This window comes from Recurvomyces mirabilis (assembly GCF_035927965.1).
Source record: "Recurvomyces mirabilis strain CCFEE 5264 chromosome Unknown scaffold_39, whole genome shotgun sequence".
In the NCBI taxonomy this organism is placed as follows: domain Eukaryota; kingdom Fungi; phylum Ascomycota; class Dothideomycetes; order Mycosphaerellales; family Teratosphaeriaceae; genus Recurvomyces; species Recurvomyces mirabilis.
In genome coordinates this window covers 121,595-139,063 of record NW_027041973.1, presented here as the reverse complement: position 1 = coordinate 139,063, position 17,469 = coordinate 121,595, and the positions used below count along the sequence as shown (strand labels likewise).

Here is a 17,469-nt window from a genome sequence, read left to right as displayed (position 1 = left end):
CCTGATCTCGAATACTACTTGTACCTACTTCCTGTTTGCCAACAATATCAGCAAGAAACATTCCTCTCAAGAGAAGTACTGTCGGCTCTCCTTTACTAAGACAGACACTGAAATGCTCCTGCATTAAGCGTCTTCCTTCTTGCTGCAGCATGCTATACTAGAGCTCCATGTAAATCTCCCTTGCTTTTTCTGACTGATCCCGAGATCAGTGGTCTCATCCTGTGCTCCATGTAGGCGGCTTTCGTCGGTCTCCTGCCGTCGTCAAAGCTACTGAGTCCTGCAGTTTTCTACTGACACACGATTGCGGTATCATTCAAAGGCGAATTGTCTTGAGCCGTTCAACCTTTTACTGCCTCTAGAAAAGCGCTATGCTTGGCTCGAGTCGAGCAATCAGCTTTCAGCGCTGTATACGTGGACAAAGGTATCTAGCTGCGCAGCTGCAGGCGTCATGGATCGAGTTTTAGGTTTACTGGTATTTATTGTGACCCCAGGTCGTCTTCTCAAAGATTCGATAGCCTCAACTAGCTGTAAGGTACCGTTTATGGGCTACTACCTCGTCGCTGTTGTACTTTACCATTCCAAAATCTTCGACACTGTTGAGACTGCCGCAAGATGCGGGCAAGTCCGCGTCAATCTGATCGGTATGTTCATTCTCAGAAAGTACATCTTTCAACGAGATCTCTCGCACAACATTAAAGGCGTATATACATGCCTCGCTGCCACCAACATACCCACTTGCTACCATATAGCAAGCTATCACCACACCATGGCTGCACACATGCGAGAAGAACGCATTGCAGTTGCTCGACAAGAGCTCTCCGATCATCACAACCAACAGACAGAGCTACTCGACGCTTTCTCCCTAGCTCTCAACCACATGAAGTCCACCGATCCACAGGGCTTCATCCCGTACTACGACTTCATGAAGTGCGCCTACTTCATCTGTGATGCCGAAGTTCGACGATTCGACATCATCTCCTGGTATAAAGCCGCCGACAGAGCGGCTCTCGACACGGTCTCAAGATTGCAAGATTACTACCACAAGGAGGCTAGGTTGACGCTCAGAGTCGAAAAGCTCCGATGCACTGTCTCGTATGCCGTGCGACGGGACTTGACCGAGCTGCAAGGCGACGATGGCGCAGACGCAATGATGACGTTCGATGCAGCGGTGGGAATGCCCGAGTGGTGTTGGGAGGATACATACGCCGTCGCTCTCGACGAGCATTCACCACGATTCGGCTACGAAATTGAGAGGCCTGGACGCGGTGCGGTAGATCTGCGTTACCCAGAGAGTGAAACAAACCAGGAAATGTCTCGCATACTTGAGATCTTCGCCAATTTTGAGGCACGGCTCGTCCGAATACAGTATGCGAACAGTGAAGAACGCTTTGGCGCAGCTGCATGGCCCGAAAGCGTCGATTCAAGGGTCGTCGAGCCGGTCGAGGAAGCAATCAAACCGCTTCCGGAGAGTCGTAGTGAGCTGCGGGCTCGAATGCAGGACTGTCTGAAAGGACTGAATGACCGGAGAAGGGAGATCTGGGAACTGCATGTGTTGCGCCGGCAGGAGGAAGTGTTGGTAAAAGCAACGGACAATACTGAGAGCAGCGATACTATGCGCGCCCACATCAGAAATGTTCGTTCAAAGATTTGTGTCGAGGTCGAGAGGCTTGGGCAGAAGTATGGACGGAGAGCTGAGTGGGACTGGGAACAGTGAGCTCGATGACCCCGCCGCAATGGTGACAATGAAAGCTATCATGAGAGCTCGTCATCACCACGAACCATAGCTGCGAGATCGAGAGGGCAATCAATAAAACAATGGTCTTGCATCTACAATGCGAGAGTCCTTGGTCCGCGACCCGAGTCCGAGGCACAAAATTTCCATTGTCCTCTGCAACACCAGAACTTACCAAAGAGTGGGCATTGTCACGTTCAACACCAGCCGACACGGTGTGTACGAGATGGCCTTGCGATGCTAGTCGACGCTGCACTGTAGTTCACTTCGACCAGAAGGTTCAGCTCAGCACGTACAGCATCGTTCCGCAGACCATGGCTGTGCCTAGCTACAGGCTAGTAGTATACTCCATGCCGGCACCATTTTGGAAGATGGAGGGGCGAAAGTGGGCCGCAAGGCCCGATCCTCCACTTGAAGAGATGAAGAGAGCCGTCAAAAGCTAGATGAGATGTTCTACGGGGTCTGGGTCGACTTCTCAGACAGGTCTGCCCAGAAGGCAGACTGAAGGCGAAGGCAAGGTGAGGTGAAGTGAAGTGGAAACGCTTCGGGAATTTCCCGGCATATTCGCCTGGCAGACGGGCAAGCTGAGGCATCAGTCAGGCATCAACCATTCAGCCATCGAGTATGGCAGCAGCATCGAGAAGGGCAACATCGACAGGCTGTGCTTGCTGGATCAAATATGCTGACATGTCGGTCAGAAGGAGGGTAGAGTGCAGAGGCATTGGCACAGCATGGCATATTAATCAACATTTACAATACAATCTAGTCATTGAATCATGAACACCTTCCCATCTTTCTTGTCTCCGTAACAGATCTCGCTCAACTACGGTCATGATCTCTGGGTATTATCCAACCAGTCTGCCTGAATGGAGACAAACGCCCAACGCATGCAGCACGTGAATCCCTCTGATGCGATACCGGCATCTACAAGAGGAGAGCACCGGCAACCACGCCAATCACGCCAGCTGCAGAGCCAGCAAGCTTCATGTTGGTCGCCATCGCGCCGGAGGACGAGCCAGTGGCAGAAGCAGAGCCAGAGGAAGTAGGGTTGCTAGCAGCAGCGACCTGAATGCCGAATCGGGTAGTTGTCTCAACGGAAGTCGACCCGCCAGTCGTCACAGTCGTGGTGACAACGCTGGTAGAAGTGGTGGAAGCCGAGCACCCGGACCACGTAGTCCACGGTGCGCCGGAGCTCCAAGATCCAGAAGTCCAACCCGACCATGTGCTGTCTGGGCATCCCGAAGCACCACCCCACCAGCTTGTCCATGGCCCATCAGTCCACGACCCCGTGCTCTCGCCAGCCCATGGTCCCCATCCAGAAGTTCCGAAGGGAGCACCGCCGTGGTATCCGCCTGGGCCACCTGGGTGACCAGAGTTGTTGCCATTTGGACCCCACGCGCCGGGGCCGAAACCAGCCGGTGCAGCAGTGACGGTTGCCCACGACGAAGCGACACTGCTCAGCGCGCTCGGGACGGGGTGAAGAGAGGTGATAGATGCCCACTCGCTGCTTGCGGTAGGCCAGCTAGAGACCGAGGCGGAGGAAGCCCAGCTGCTGAATGCGGAGCCCAGACTCTGCCAGTCGGAAGTCGCGGTTGGCCAGCCGGCGCCGCTCGCGTAGGAAGCCCATTGAGATGTTACTGAGGCGGGCGGGCCTTGCGGTGCGGCGGCTGCGAGGGCGAGGAGGGTGGTTGTTGCGAAGGTGGTTGAGGGCTTCATCGTGGTGATACTTCGAAGTGGTGTGTGTGGAAGATTGTTATGATGATAGTGCCTCTGGTGATTGGAATGGTCGATGTGTGTGAATGATATGATGGGAATGATATGATGGTCAAGTCAAAAACATGTGGTCCAAGAAGTGATATAGTGGAGAATTAAGAAATGCTCTACCCACTAGAACAACTGCGCCATCATAACCATGCTGACAGGACCCAAAATACCGGAAGCACAGCAAGCAAAGGCTGACGCGTATTCTCCGACACGCCGACGACCGTTGTGCAACAAAACCGGGCGCAGCGTCATGGGCAACAATGCGTTGGCGGGAACATCCAATAACCGTCCGGTATCCTGGTAACATTGCCGGGTGAGGCTGAAGCGGAAAGCCTGTTTCATGACAAGAATAGAAGCAGAGGTGCTGCGGCGGGTTGGCCCCATGCGTGGATAGCAGTATGGTAGCTGTACTTCTGAGCATGGCTGGTGAAAACAAGGCTTGGCTGCATCATGCACTCCCCATGCTTCCGAGGCTATTGTCCGAGATCTACACATACGATGATTACGATTTACTGGAGACGATTTCGTATGCGCTCCACTATGGATTTCCTTCGAACAACCACGCCGTGTGCTTGCCACGTTGAGCAGCTGCACCATCTTTCAGTCTGGGGCTGCTGTCATGCACCAACTACCGAGACCCGACTGCCGATCAGATGGAGGAGACAGGCACAACTGACTGTGTCTCAGCATCATGCTTCAAACCTGCCAAGCCCCAGCCACGCAAGCTCCACGATGTAGCAAATAGCTTCCAGAAGTAGACAATGCCGTCTCACCTCACCTCTGGACGTGTATGCACTCCAACGCCAACGTTTGCGGGGAGGATGTGTTGCTTACGGTAAGGCTGGACTGCATGGCTGCGTGGCTGTATGTATACGTACACCTCGCTCCTTCGTGCTGACTTCCTACTGTTGGCCTGCTTCGCGCTGCAAGGCTGAGCTGCCTGGACTGGACCGCAACACCGATGATGCCTGGGTCTGAATCCTGCTGTGCTATCCTGAGACGCCGCCAGATGGTGCCAGGCCGGCTGCCACATCTCTCCCTGCAGATGGGAATGTAAGCTCCGAACGGTTCCAAATGCCACGTCAACGAGCAGGATCTTCCAACTCCAGACATCCCCTCCACTTATCCACCCGGAAACCTCAAGTCATCTCACGACCAGGCCCCTCCCTCCCAACTCTCACGTCCACGCCCTCACATCCCCTCCCCCTCCCGCCCAGCCAACCACACCGGCATCTCCCCAATCCTCATCTTCCACCACCCAAACATCCTCTCCCACTCCGCCTTCCCAATTCTCACCACCTCCCTCCCCCACATCCTCTCCTTGAGCCCCAACTCCCTAAACTCCATCTTTTCCTCCTGCCCAATATCATACTGCAACCAACTCAAGAACAACGGAAGACCCTTTTTATTCAGATCCTCTTCCATTCTTCCAAGATAGTCCCATGCTTGTTGGAGGCGTTCTTTGGTGCAGTGTTTGGCTGCGAAAGCCTGGGCGCGGGCGAGTTGGTCTGTAGCTGGTATTTGGGCTGGTTTCGGGAGGCTGGCGGCGGAGAGGAATTGTTCGGCTTTGGTTTTGAGCCAGAAGTTTGCACGATTGGGAAGTGGTGAGTCAGGAGCTGGAATCCAGACGAGTCCTTCGCCGGCACCGGTCACGCCGAGGGCTTTGGCGAAGGGACAGCAGGTACCTACATCGAGTGTCAGGGCTTTGGCTCTTGCTAGGAAGGTCTCGCCTTGGTCAGTAGGGGAGTAAGTAAGGTGGTGGAAGCCGCTGCGGCTGATATTGTAGATTCTTTGGGTGGGGAGTTCGAGGTCGTGGTACTGCTGAATATGCTCCCAGACCGCCGCGCTCGCATCTCCAGTATCGCCTTCACCAGTATCACCACTCCCGGCAACCTTGTCCTTGGCGGGTAAGAGGCGAAGAGAACAGATGACGAAACACCGCTCCAGCTGAGAAATCGCTATATCCCGCTGGACACCCTTTCCGATCCACTCCCCAGCTAACACCAACACACCTTCGTTCTCCTTCCCGACAGGAGCAGAAGGATGCAGACTTCGCCAACGCTTCCTCACCCTCTCTCCTAGCAAACGGATTGCAGTCTCACGCTTGGAGCAGAAGGCCGCAAATCCCAGATTATCGCTCTCCCGAGTAAGGGAGGCTCGATTCCGGGACTGGTAGACTAGATTCTGAGACCCCAAGATGGTGGATGGAGGGATGAGGATATCGGCGTGTGTACCGTGGAGTTTTACTGTTCCTGTGAAGGGTAAGGGCCCGGGCGGTGGAGGAGGCAGGAGTAGGGAGAGATGGTGCTGGAGTTCTTCTAATTTGTTGGTGATTTTGGGGTAGAGGGTCATTGATTGCTTGGCGGAGAGGATCTCGGCAGGAGTCTGGAGGCCGAGGTCGTCGTCTTCGGGGTTGGTTGTGGGATTGGGGCATGCTTGATCCGGTGGATGTAGTTCGGCTGGTGAGGCGGTTGGCAAGCCGTCGCCGAAGATTGAGGGTGGTGGCATGATGTATTTTGTGTTGCTGCGATGGTGGGGAGGGTGGCTGCTGGGGTGTATGAATGGGAGAGACTGAGAATTGTTGGTGGAGAGGACAATGATGATGCTGAATTCTTTGGATACCTTACCATACCACTTTGTACCTTACTTGCAGAATATGCATCGAGTCACTACTGCCCTGACTCATGGTCGCGCTTACCTCGAGCTCTCGTCTGGTTCGGCAGCCTGATCGGTGTGTGTGGCCTGACCACTGTTATGGCAGCACTGCAAGAGCACTCGCCACTCGCCACTCCCATTCCACTACTTCATCGTCCTTCTTCGGCTCTTCGCGATCCTTGTCACGTGCTTGGCGCTCAAACATCACGTGATATCTCGGCACACCTGCCCCGGCTTCTCCACCACCAAAAGTTCCAAAACTGCATCCCACTCACCAAAGCGCGAATCGCATCGTGCCTTGCGCGACCACACCATGGCGCCGATACGACAGACAAAGCACTCGCGTGGCGTCCGGTCAGCCAAAGATCCCCGAGGCATCTACGCCCCACCTGCTACCTCCTTCGCACCTGCAGACGACACGCTCGCCGCGCCTTCCACTTCCACATCCAACACCCTCACACAACACCGGGACGCCGACGACGACTTCACCTCCTTCAAAACCACAAAAAAGGATAAGCGTGGGATACGACATGAGACTCTTTTGGCAAAGGCACGTGAGAGCTCACGGAAAGGTGGGGCGGCGGGAAGGGTGGTGAAGAGGAGACGAGCGGGGAGGAAGCTGAAAGTTGACTTGGGTGGGTTGGGGGATGCGCTGCCGGAGGCTGGTGAAGGTGGCGGTGGTGGTGGCGGTGGCGGAGATGGGGAGACGGACGAATGGGTCGGCCTTAGCGATGACGAGGATGCTGAGATGAATGGTGATGTGCCTGCCGGATTGAGAAAGGTGCGGAAGAAGAAGCCAATGCGGGCGGATGGTGGAGCAGTGGGGGGTGGGAAGATGGTCATGAAGTCCCTTCGTCATCGGCCTGGTGCTATGAAGCGGAAGGGTGTGATGGAGGAGAAGGAGAGGGAGAGGTTTGGGCGCAATTTGGCGGGCATGGTTGGGAGGGTGGCGCCGAGGAGTGCGGCTGTCGGAGGCGGCGCTGGTGCTGAGAAGGCTGGAGAGGGCAGTCAGCAAGCGGAGAAATGGGCAGCGCTCAGACGATTCATTGGCGGGACGATGGAGAGGAGTGCTGCTTTTGGTGGCGAGAAGACATGAATGGAAGTCCTGGCATCAATGTCAGATACCAACTCTTGTCATAAGCCCTGAAGGCCCTCGATACTCAGCTAATTCTCGACGACCTCGGCCGACTCACGCATGATCGCAGTCACGTTCCCTCTTCAACAGTGTAGACGTGCTGCGTATCACCAATGGCGGGCATGGAACCCAGCGCAGGATTGAATCCAGGAGGCGCACATCCTCTGACTCTCGGTCTTGCCGTACAACGATAAACCCACCACGACCAATTTTAAGCGCCAAGCTCCATCGGCCTCCCTCGTCTTGACTCCAACACACGACCCCGTCCACACCTGCATCCCGCAAGCATCAGAAAATTCTCGGCTTCTGCCCGCCGGAGCAAATCTATTCACCTTTCACTCTCTCTAACCCCCTAGCCGAATCCCACCATCCTCATTCTCATACCTCCGTTTCCCAACAGAGCCACGCCCACCGCTCCAGGATCACTTCCAAGGATTCGGCTGACCCGCTCTGTTGTTGAGGCCACGCTGGACTTGGGCATGAGTTCGGCGGTGAGTAATGTGTTTGTGCTGAGATGGCCGTGGACGATCGATTGGATACTCTGGGTAGGATGGGCTGGTTGATGCGCCTCCTGGGGCTCACGTGAGGCTGAAGCAACGCAGCGCTTCTTGTGATGCGCTATGTATGAACCGCCTTCGACATACTCGGGCAACGAGATAAGACAATGTATTTATGATGGAGAGAAGATGGCTGTGTAGTCGTAGCTTCCTCGAGCCATGGCCTGTGATATGGCACCGGTCAAGCAAGACCTTGTCAAGCAATCTTGGAGTATTGATGCAGACCACTACATCCGTCATGGCCGGCTTCTTATGATCTTAGACTGGATCTTGGCTCTTCGTAAACGGAAATTATCCGTATGACACCTGCCACGTGCGCCTTTTCGGTCGACATCAGGATGGAAAGGCGGATGTGATATTATCATGCCGGTGGGAATACGTAGCAAAACCCGGGCCTACACTAGGATGCGGATATTCATTGTGCTACAGCACACACGACTCTATACAGCTTATGGCCTCTCTTCGGTCGTCGGACATCGTCTACTCGACCACCTCTAAGACCTCTCCAGTCCAGTCCTTGTCGTCCTGGTCGGCCTCACCTCCACCACCATCACCTGGTTCGCTGCCCGGCATGTAGATGAGCATTGTCCCGGGTCCACTAGTGCCACAATGCTTTCTCATAGTATCAAAGGTATTGTCGTCGATATCTAGACCGCGCAAGCCGGCAGATCGAAGGTGGACTTTCGTTTCAGCGACCCCTCCAGCATTGCCGCCTTCAACATCCGCCTCTTCCTCCTCCTCGTGGACGTCCCCTTCTTCTTGATGATCTACCCTCCCCTCCTCTCCGTCAACGATCTTGGACTTCGCCGCCCCTAGCTCAACCTCCAACTCCCGATCTTGAACCGCACAAAAAGCCTTGAGCGCCAACCGCATGGTCGACTCGAGCATCCAGATCTCGACTTGGGTTTCACGCTCGAGGCACTCTTTGAGTAGAGAGATGCTGCCGTTAATTAGGTGGGTGTTGTCCAAGACGCGGTTGGCGATTTCGACTTTGTCACCGATGCACGCCTCCATCGTTTCTACGAAGTTTTTAGCGCGAGCTGCGAGGGTGCACCCGTCGTTCGTGGCTTCTACGGGCTTGGTGTTGTTGGAAATGACTGGTGGAGTATGAGGATTGGGCGTGAGCGGGACTTGCTGATGGTTAAGCGTGTCGATACTGTCTGGTAAGTTCGAGTTATTGGACTTGTTGGACTTCTTCTTCTTATTCGACTTCTTCGGCTTGACCATGTTCGAGTCGTTGATACTGGTGAGTAGCTTTGACATTGTGATTGAAGATGATCAGTGCAGCAGAAGTATGATCCTTTCAATCTTTCAAAGTGAGAACAACATCGAGAAAGCTGTGCCGATTGCTGTCTATAGATTGGAAAGTAATGCCTTACTGGTTGGGTGAACATTCACGTCGTGATGCTGGCGTAATTCTGGTGCACGAGCCATCTCGTTACGGTAACCCAAGTCACACTGGAGGGTGCTGCAAAGTGAATGATGTCTCGAATGAGATCTGCTAGTAAGTATAGTTCGTCTGGCGATATAATCTTGTGCTTGTACTCGGCGACGGGACACTGCTAGGCCACTCTACGTAAGCCGAAGGCCACAGTTTCTGATTAGACAAGCCCCGATCGCCTCCTCAGGGGCAGCAGTCTTGCAACACTACTGATCTTTCCTCTCCCCCTTACTTGCCCTAAGCCTCCTGATCCTCCGGACGCAATCCTTGTACCGCAAGCAAAGCCAGACAAGCGACCTCAATCGAGCGATCCCGATCAAATGCGTCCACTTTCTCGCCCTTCTCCAAAACCTCTACCAACAAATCTGTATGACTGGAAAATAGTTAAGGATGGTATAATCGTCAACAATAAATAATCTTACACACAAACATAAATTGTAGTGACCCTGAATGAATTGCTGACTACTAGAAGATGTGTCTCTTGCATAGTCGCCGTGCCTACAGCGATCGAAGGTAGGTTCTTCTTCACCACACGTTCGGCCATATCAGCGTTCTCCTCCGTCGTCTTTGCGATCTTCTTCTCTAGCTCCCGGTGCTTCTTCTTGACTTTGTCCTTGTAAGTCTCTGTATTGATTGCCGGGGTCGCATCGGCGTCGTCGTTAGGGCTTGCAGTATTCGCAGTCGGGCTGAGCATTTCGTCCACACGACGGCTTCGCGCTCCTCGAGCTTCTTCTCAGCCCCAGCGATCTCGATCCAGTTAGTGGTGATTGTGTCTTGGTCGATCAGCATGCTGACTTTTCCGTCGGCGAGCTCCTTTTCTCTGGCGACAGCGCTCTCCTCAAGTTTAGCGAGCTTGCTAAGGCGCTCCTTGTGATCAAGTTGGAGCGCGATCAGCGAAGTTGTGAGCCCGTTCAGCTCGGTAGCCTCGAGGTGGAGGTGCTTGGCGATAATGTTGACGGACTCGGGGTTTTGAGACATGTGTGCGGTGTGGGCGTGGTGAAGATGTAGTGTAGTAGGCTCTAGTCGCTTTAGATTGGTGGCTACCGTCGACGAGAGTGTATGTAGGTTGCGAAAATGTATGCTGATGAAAGTAAAGAGGTAGCAAGCGTCGTAGGAGATGAAGCCAAAGAGCCTAGTATCGCACGGGCCTGCACCTCGACGTTCCGATCGTGAAGCACGGATTTGCTGATGGGCATCCAGCTTGAAGAAAACGAGAAGACGTTCAACTGAGTATATACTAATATCCTTGCAGCGTCATATAAGGTGTAGACGTTCTCGAATGACAGATATGTAGAATAGCCGTGCTCGAGAGGCAAATATTGCGGTAGGTACTGCCTCTGTGGTCTCAAGGCCCTTTCATTATTGAAAGACAAGCACTTGACCAGCCGAGACAGCGTTTCAATGATAGGAGGTCGTCAACGCGATGGACCTCGTAGAGCTTATATCATTTTGCGAGCAACGCACGTTATCAGAGTGAGCATGAGCAAGATACATCAACAGGAGCTACAAAGGGGACAGCAACATGTCAACGTCACCTTGAGACACTCATATCCTGATGACATATTGCACATATACCTTTAGGTCATCGAATGGATGTCATATGCAGCGTCTCCCAGTACAGTGTCAGCGGGCAAATGGCATTCAAAGAGCATGGGCTGGTGAGCCGCAGCCATCGAAAGAGAGATGACGACCACGTATACGTGCTGAGTACAGCAATGGACGCCAACAGTCAGGCTGCTCCGTCATCTCTTCTTGCTCCTCCACCCATCCTTCGATGCGCTGTTCCCTCGAGATGGCTTCCAGATCCTCCAGGCTGATTATGTCGAGAGTGAAGGAATCTAATACATCTGAGCTTATCGTGGACGAGGAGGTATCTTGATGATGTCTTTTCGCCGGCGGGGTCATCATCATACTTGTAGTGTGTTCTGGCTCCATCAGAGATATGCGATGTACGATCTACTTGGACCAAACTGCCTTAATGCCTACTCAAGAGGAGTTTGTAAGCTGGATCTAGAAGCGACATCGTGTCTGGAACTTTCTGCGCTATCCGCTGTGAGTCAGACGTGTGCTCAGACAAGTCATAGTAACACGAATCAGGCCGTTTATTGATCCGCTTCTGGAGTGAATATCACCAGCACCCACGACGCCAACAACAGCCAGTACTCGCATGTCCCAGTCCGTGCTGTATCCATCCTCCTGTATCCCCAGTGTACCTGTGTTTCTCACACCCACATGCTATCATCTTCATCTTCGGACTCCTCAATCGCAGACTGGTGATCCTTAGGCACCTCCCAATCTTCCTTCTCACCAAGTTGCTCCAACTTGCGCCACCCAAGCTCCTTGAGTGCCATCCATAGTTCTGAAGCTGCCGCCATTGCTCTTCCATGTCTCTTTGCCAGTCTTCTCGCCACTTCCTGCGCTTAGGCCTTATCGCATACGCACGTACCATCGATGTCGATGGTGTAGGAATTGCCGCTCAGAGATAAAGTCGTGCGGATGGTGCAGCCATTGCCGCAACGGACCATAAGGTCGTCGAACAAGATCAAGTTGGTAATGTCCTTCAAGCGACTCTTCCTCAATAGCCTAGCAAGTGCGCCGAAGCTAGGTCTATCACCGTTGTCGCTGTATCGAACCACGAATTTATTCTGCGCGCGCCAGATCCCCAGAGCCTCGTCACGTAGCAGCTGGCAGATTTGGGCGATGAGAGGTGGGCGTGTTGCCGCTGACAACGTTCGCAAGATGGGGAAGAGGTGTCTGTAGATTTTCTGGCGGATATCGGGCGTGAGTTTGGTGATGAAGAAGCATTTGGCATCGAGAACGTTCGCCACACAGGCAGGAGGAGCTGGGCTAGATGAAGCCATTGTCGAACAACGAGCGGAGATCGAAGGTATACCAGATAGATTGCGGTGGATTCTGTGATGGTTATGCAAATACCTGATCTCGCTCTTTCCACGCGTCGGTGAAGTAACCAAAGAGCATTGACATGTGTTTCGAGTAAGGAAGATCGCTCTCACAGCTAGGCAAGCACCACAAAAACGACGTGAATCAACAATATCCTTCTTCTTCTCCGTAACCTCGCAGAAGCAAGATCAACGATGAAAAAGTGTTGGGTGTCAAAGCCAGAGGTAGTGCAATACTGGCGACACCATGAGGGCAACCCTCGGTTTCCAAAAATTGCGCAGCCCGACACGGCCCCGATCAATCCATCAGCATGGTCTCGGTCAATCCAGGTACAAGTCCATCGCAGTGCAATGATGGACAGGGCGCGCTCCATGCCCTCTCGATGGTTGCATACGGGCTTCAAACCCCACTGACTGCAAGCACGGTTGTATGGAGAGGAGGGAGGGAAAGAGGAAGGTCGGAGCAAGCTAAAAAAGCTATATACATGCGGGACTTGTCTGTGCAATGTGGCGAGAGCTCTGCATGCCCGTGGAGCTATGGTAAAAAGGAGAGCGGTCAACGAGGAGGGCAGGTACGAGTAGTGGCACGCAGCGTGCATGAAGCTAGTGGGAGGATGCGAAAGGTTCCAAAGAGCTGGATATATTGGTGGGCGACCAGAATAGCTCTGGTGACGTGGATTCTGCTACTAATGGTTGCCATGGTGGAGCAGACTAACGGCTGTCCTCCACAATCCCCAGCTGCTGGGTCTCTGGACGAGAGTAGCATCGATGTAGTGCTGAGGGAGTCGGCTGTTGATGCTTTCACGACGATTCCCACGGTTTCAATTGGCAAAGAATTGCCCTTTATGCTTCTCGATCATCAATACTTGCCTGCTTGCGTCAATAGTTCTCATGCCAGGCATCAGCAGGGGATTTGACGTTGGCGGCATTGTATGTGACAGAGATCCTGCCTTCGAAGACCGTGTGTATCTGTCACGATGTGAGAAATGCTGGGGAGATATGCATCTGTCACAGAAAACTGGTCTGATAGAAGTAAGCATCGATGGAAGAGACAAGGAGGACTCTGTATGGGCCCCAGAGACATTAAGATCGCCTCAAATATGTCCGCATGGCCCTATCACTGCTCACGGTGAACCCAATGGACTCGTGGGTCGATGGCGCTAACGGGAGCTCACGGGTGGACCAGTTCCACGGATTCTCCAGCTGCTCACATTGGGCTAGCGTAACGGTGAAGTATTACGCGACGACTTTGTGGAGCGACTGGGAAAGAAACTAACGGATGGCCGCATACGTGCCTTCCCTCTTGGGACGTTCGGCCCGCTCGTTGATCCTGCTGAATGCAATCGTGTCGACTGACCTTCCTCAACAGCCTTATGCACATGAAATGGGCTACGAGACCAGACAGAACTTGTCAATTACTGGTTCTGCCTCTGGTCTACAGATTCGTGTGCAAGCAGTCACAAGCAAGATCGAGGGCGGCAGTCATCGCCCTAGAGGCTTACTATTACGACCGCCATGTGGTCTGACAATTGATAACAGAATAGTCATATTCGCACCAGTCGCGTACATGATGTTTATATACAATATGTATTCGGCCAAGGTATCCTGCATGCCGCCTTCCACCAAGGCTCGAAAATTTGCCATACCTACCAATCTGCATCACCGCACTTGCTTGATGCTCGGCTTCAAACTGACCTGTCAGTCTCGAGAGCCCTCATCGGCAAGATCAGGTTCGCCTGGTGGTACGTCAATCTCTTTTACTGTTGAGCTTGTTGCCGACATCCTCCTCCTTACGATCGATGCTCATGCTGGTTGCCTCCAGTCCAGCAAAGCGTGCAGCTCTGACAATATCTTCACAGCTCATGCCTGCTGCTGCAGCTCTTCGTCTATCGTCATGGAAAGCATGCGCTTGATCGCCGGCTTAATCCAGAGCACGTGTGGTTCATCTGAGTGGAGGTACTGTAGCTACTGTTGCCTCGAGAGAATAGTGCAGTGGTTCACGGCTCGGCAAAGTGCGCATGTTCCAGACATGCGTGATGCTCGACGGCACATGAGTCCTGGCGCCGGGCTATCAGAAGCTGCCAGAACTCTTGGGTCGTGTTTGAGCATTCCCACTGTCGCCATGACCTGATGCCGAGATAAGTCGCAGGCCTCGTTGTGGAGTGCCCTCATGAGTTCGAGAGTTTCCCAAGTTTCTTCGTCTCTGGTACTAACAGTACGAAGCACAATTGTATTCGATCTCGCTGACTCCTCCGCGAGCTGAGAGATACTGCAGAGATATGACAGGTGCGAGTCAGATGCGGCGCTTCTGCTTTCCTGCGCATGAGGACTCCACTCCAGCCGAGATCCTGATGTGGGGGGAATGCTGTACTGTGAATGCTTCTTGTGCTCCGGAGTTGTACATCCTTTCTCCAGCTCTTGTTCGAAACCACGTCCACCCGGACTGATCTTGCCGTAACAACGTGGACGGTGTATGCACTCATAGTGTCTAGTTCTTTTGCACAGCCTCCGGTAACGACTCACCCAGAGCTCTAAGTCTTGGTCTCTAGCTCTTGGTCATGAAGTGTTGCGACCACCTCCCATGCATAGTGACTTCTCGCTGTGGGTACCAAGACGGGCTCGAGCAAAGGCGATGTGGCTGCAAGCAGAAGTGCGGTGGTCTTGGCGAATGTGCAAGTAGTCGTTGCTGTGTGTGCCAAGAATCGAGTGTACAGGCGTGCGGCTAGACGTAGAAGAGCCGAGAGAGTCTGCTGGAGATCAGGAGGATCCCCTCGAAGGTCCAGCGCTTTGTGATATGCGGACCTTTCCCACCGTCCACTGAGGTCCGCAAGGAGTAGTAGCCCGTCCTTGAGCATAGAGCGATCCCTTGAGCGAGAGTTGTCTAATTGCCATTCGGTATCTGCCAACCATTTCATATCTGCCCACCATTCCGTCAGAGTCACACTATAAGCGGCCAGCATCTCGCTCGATGCTGGGTGGACCCATATGTTCAGCTCGAGGCAGATGTAAGTCCTGACCGCCTGCAGATCCAGTCGAAGATACAGTACCGATGAGGCATCTTCTTGGCCCGTGAACGATACACGACTGTTGAACAGGGGCCGAACATGACCTCCAGCCTCTTCGTTCACGCCCATCTTTTGTATCCGCACCATCTCTTACTTTGCTGAAGGATCGCGACGGCGGCTTCGGTTTCTGACTCGAGGTCGCCGAAGACCAAGGACGTGTGTTTTGGTGGTAGGCGCTCCGTATACAGCTTGAGGTAAACAGTGCTCGGTCGCCGCGTTGGTATCGAGGTGGCGATGAATGTGCCACCGTACTGATAAAGTTGACCTGGAAGGATCATGAGCGAAGCATTCGTGCCTCGCGGGACAAGCCACGGCTTTCTGCCCACTCTGTGCACCAGCCGTCTGAAGCAAGATTTTTTCTTGGCGAGTCACGCCCAAAAGCCGGCGCATCCTGGACAATGCCTGGACCGGTAGCTCAAGCACCCAGGATTGTGGAGCCAGCGAACGCGCTCTATGATTATTTCATCCTGCTGAGGTGTCTGATCCGCCGAGGTAGTGACTAGTTGGAACATGCCGTGCTTGCCTTCAATCTCAGCAGTAGAACAAGCCACGTAGCCGGAGATGTAGCATGGTGTATGTGGTCGGGCAGTGGGCGGCATACTGGTGGGCATATGACACGCAATCGGTCAACGCTGTCCGTCGATCGCAAGCTACGAGACTTGCCTTCTCTGGTTGACAAAATGATTGCCATACAGTGTCGATCTCGGGCAGTATCTTGAGCTTCTCGTAGTGGAACGATCATAATCGAAGCAAGAGGTGTTCGAGGCGTTCTATCCGCACTTCAACGACGTTCGAGGCCTTGGCGTTTAATTCTTGGCAAGCACAATTCACAGATCCGATGATTTCCATGGTCGTCTCACCCGTCAGTGGTTCTCCCACAGACCGCATATGATGATCCAATGCTCTTCTACCTGACGTTATGAGCTTTGCCAGCGGCATCCTCGGTGAATATGAGTCTGATTTTCCTCGTGTTGTTGGCCCTGTCAAGGCATGGAAATGTCGCTGAAGGATCTGGAATTGTCTTCGCGGTCAGGTCGCGTTTCTTTGGTGTATTCATCGTGCCGTAAGGTGTGTTTACGAATTGGCGATATGTTCGAAGAGTCGATCGCTCGTCGACATGTAAAGGCTGTTTCTCACAAAAGGAGATAGGATGCGGCTGATATGTCGATAGATCATTGACATAGCGATGACAATCTGTAGTCTCGTTGGCAATATAGATACAATGCGTTGTCAGGGAAGTAGATAGCGATTCTATCTCAGACAAAGCAAAAAAGACAAAAAGAAGATTTGCTCAGTTTCAGCTTCATAGCCCGAAGGCTACTACTGACACCGCAGACCACGAGAAGGTACTGACCATTGTGCGGCGAACTGGGAGATGTCAGCCGTTTTTGGGCGGGAAATTCACACACATAGTTACCTTTGATCCAGATCCAGTCCAGAAGTCCAGAAAGTCGAATGCCGTGCCGCCACCGCCACATGTCACGAGACTAGAGAGATAGGAAAGAAATTTATACATACCCAATGCTCGAAAGCACATTCCTCCCCCGCCCCACACACATGCCCTCCCCACCCCCAAAGGGGAAGAGGTCTCGCAGGAATCGAACCTGCATCTTCACTAGGAAAGCTAGACTTCCAGGAATAGTGACATCATGAGCCAATCTGACCACAGACCCTGAGGTTTGGAGCGCTTTAGCGCTGATTGTTGTGATTTCGACCTTAGTAATCTGCTATATACCTAACAGATGGAGCCGGCTTTCCGCCGAGCGGCGAGAAGGTACAGGGCGTTATATACGATGCCCTGGTTCGATATGGCGACGATAGTGACCACTCGAGGTCCCGTTCTATCACTGTACAGCAGCACAAGTCTACATTTGTCTCTTAAATCACCGTGACTGCTTGCAAAATAAATGCATTCGATTCGTTTTTCTGTTCGAGCGTCATGTTCAAACGTTTCCAGCAAAGTTCAGCGAAGCTGAGATCTCGACTAGAACGCCCACAGAGCCAGCCGAACACTCCGACAACTCGCATTACCATTGATCGATTAAATCTACCTGATGAGGTGCAAGTGCTAGCGAGAAAACGATCACACCAGCTCGGTAAAGTCTAGCGCGAAACCGCAAACCACTATCACCTTCGAATCCTACGCAATCTAGACGCCAGTAACGAGTGAATCAGGCCAAGACGACGATATATCGTCATAACGACCACTCACAGGAACAA

The 17,469-nt window shown here is 53.1% G+C and overlaps 9 protein-coding genes across 9 annotated transcripts; 2 read left to right on the top strand and 7 right to left on the bottom strand.

Moving 5' to 3' along the window:
- Nucleotides 1-541: 541 nt before the first annotated feature.
- On the top strand, nt 542-1,714 carry LTS14_010268 (uncharacterized protein; the record flags this gene model as incomplete). Its single annotated transcript, XM_064842944.1, has 2 exons — nt 542-641; nt 750-1,714. The coding sequence occupies 2 exons, from the start codon at nt 542-544 to the stop codon at nt 1,712-1,714; spliced, it is 1,065 nt and encodes a 354-aa protein (XP_064689507.1).
- A 942-nt stretch (nt 1,715-2,656) lies between these two features.
- On the bottom strand, nt 2,657-3,448 carry LTS14_010267 (uncharacterized protein; the record flags this gene model as incomplete). The annotated part of the gene is made up of 1 exon (XM_064842943.1): nt 2,657-3,448. One exon carries the CDS (start codon nt 3,446-3,448, stop codon nt 2,657-2,659), a length of 792 nt encoding a protein of 263 aa, XP_064689506.1.
- Nucleotides 3,449-4,687: 1,239 nt separating this feature from the next.
- LTS14_010266 (uncharacterized protein) lies at nt 4,688-6,004 on the bottom strand (the record flags this gene model as incomplete). The annotated part of the gene is made up of 1 exon (XM_064842942.1): nt 4,688-6,004. One exon carries the CDS (start codon nt 6,002-6,004, stop codon nt 4,688-4,690), a length of 1,317 nt encoding a protein of 438 aa, XP_064689505.1.
- Nucleotides 6,005-6,180: 176 nt separating this feature from the next.
- On the top strand, nt 6,181-7,247 carry LTS14_010265 (uncharacterized protein; the record flags this gene model as incomplete). The annotated part of the gene is made up of 2 exons (XM_064842941.1): nt 6,181-6,227; nt 6,404-7,247. 2 exons carry the CDS (start codon nt 6,181-6,183, stop codon nt 7,245-7,247), a joined length of 891 nt encoding a protein of 296 aa, XP_064689504.1.
- Nucleotides 7,248-8,323: 1,076 nt separating this feature from the next.
- Nucleotides 8,324-9,106, bottom strand: LTS14_010264 (uncharacterized protein; the record flags this gene model as incomplete). The annotated part of the gene is made up of 1 exon (XM_064842940.1): nt 8,324-9,106. The coding sequence occupies one exon, from the start codon at nt 9,104-9,106 to the stop codon at nt 8,324-8,326; it is 783 nt and encodes a 260-aa protein (XP_064689503.1).
- A 415-nt stretch (nt 9,107-9,521) lies between these two features.
- LTS14_010263 (uncharacterized protein) lies at nt 9,522-10,262 on the bottom strand (the record flags this gene model as incomplete). Its single annotated transcript, XM_064842939.1, has 3 exons — nt 9,522-9,657; nt 9,707-9,949; nt 9,988-10,262. 3 exons carry the CDS (start codon nt 10,260-10,262, stop codon nt 9,522-9,524), a joined length of 654 nt encoding a protein of 217 aa, XP_064689502.1.
- A 1,244-nt stretch (nt 10,263-11,506) lies between these two features.
- On the bottom strand, nt 11,507-11,659 carry LTS14_010262 (uncharacterized protein; the record flags this gene model as incomplete). Its single annotated transcript, XM_064842938.1, has 1 exon — nt 11,507-11,659. The coding sequence occupies one exon, from the start codon at nt 11,657-11,659 to the stop codon at nt 11,507-11,509; it is 153 nt and encodes a 50-aa protein (XP_064689501.1).
- A 45-nt stretch (nt 11,660-11,704) lies between these two features.
- On the bottom strand, nt 11,705-12,145 carry LTS14_010261 (uncharacterized protein; the record flags this gene model as incomplete). The annotated part of the gene is made up of 1 exon (XM_064842937.1): nt 11,705-12,145. The coding sequence occupies one exon, from the start codon at nt 12,143-12,145 to the stop codon at nt 11,705-11,707; it is 441 nt and encodes a 146-aa protein (XP_064689500.1).
- Nucleotides 12,146-14,715: 2,570 nt separating this feature from the next.
- Nucleotides 14,716-15,318, bottom strand: LTS14_010260 (uncharacterized protein; the record flags this gene model as incomplete). Its single annotated transcript, XM_064842936.1, has 1 exon — nt 14,716-15,318. The coding sequence occupies one exon, from the start codon at nt 15,316-15,318 to the stop codon at nt 14,716-14,718; it is 603 nt and encodes a 200-aa protein (XP_064689499.1).
- Nucleotides 15,319-17,469: the final 2,151 nt, after the last annotated feature.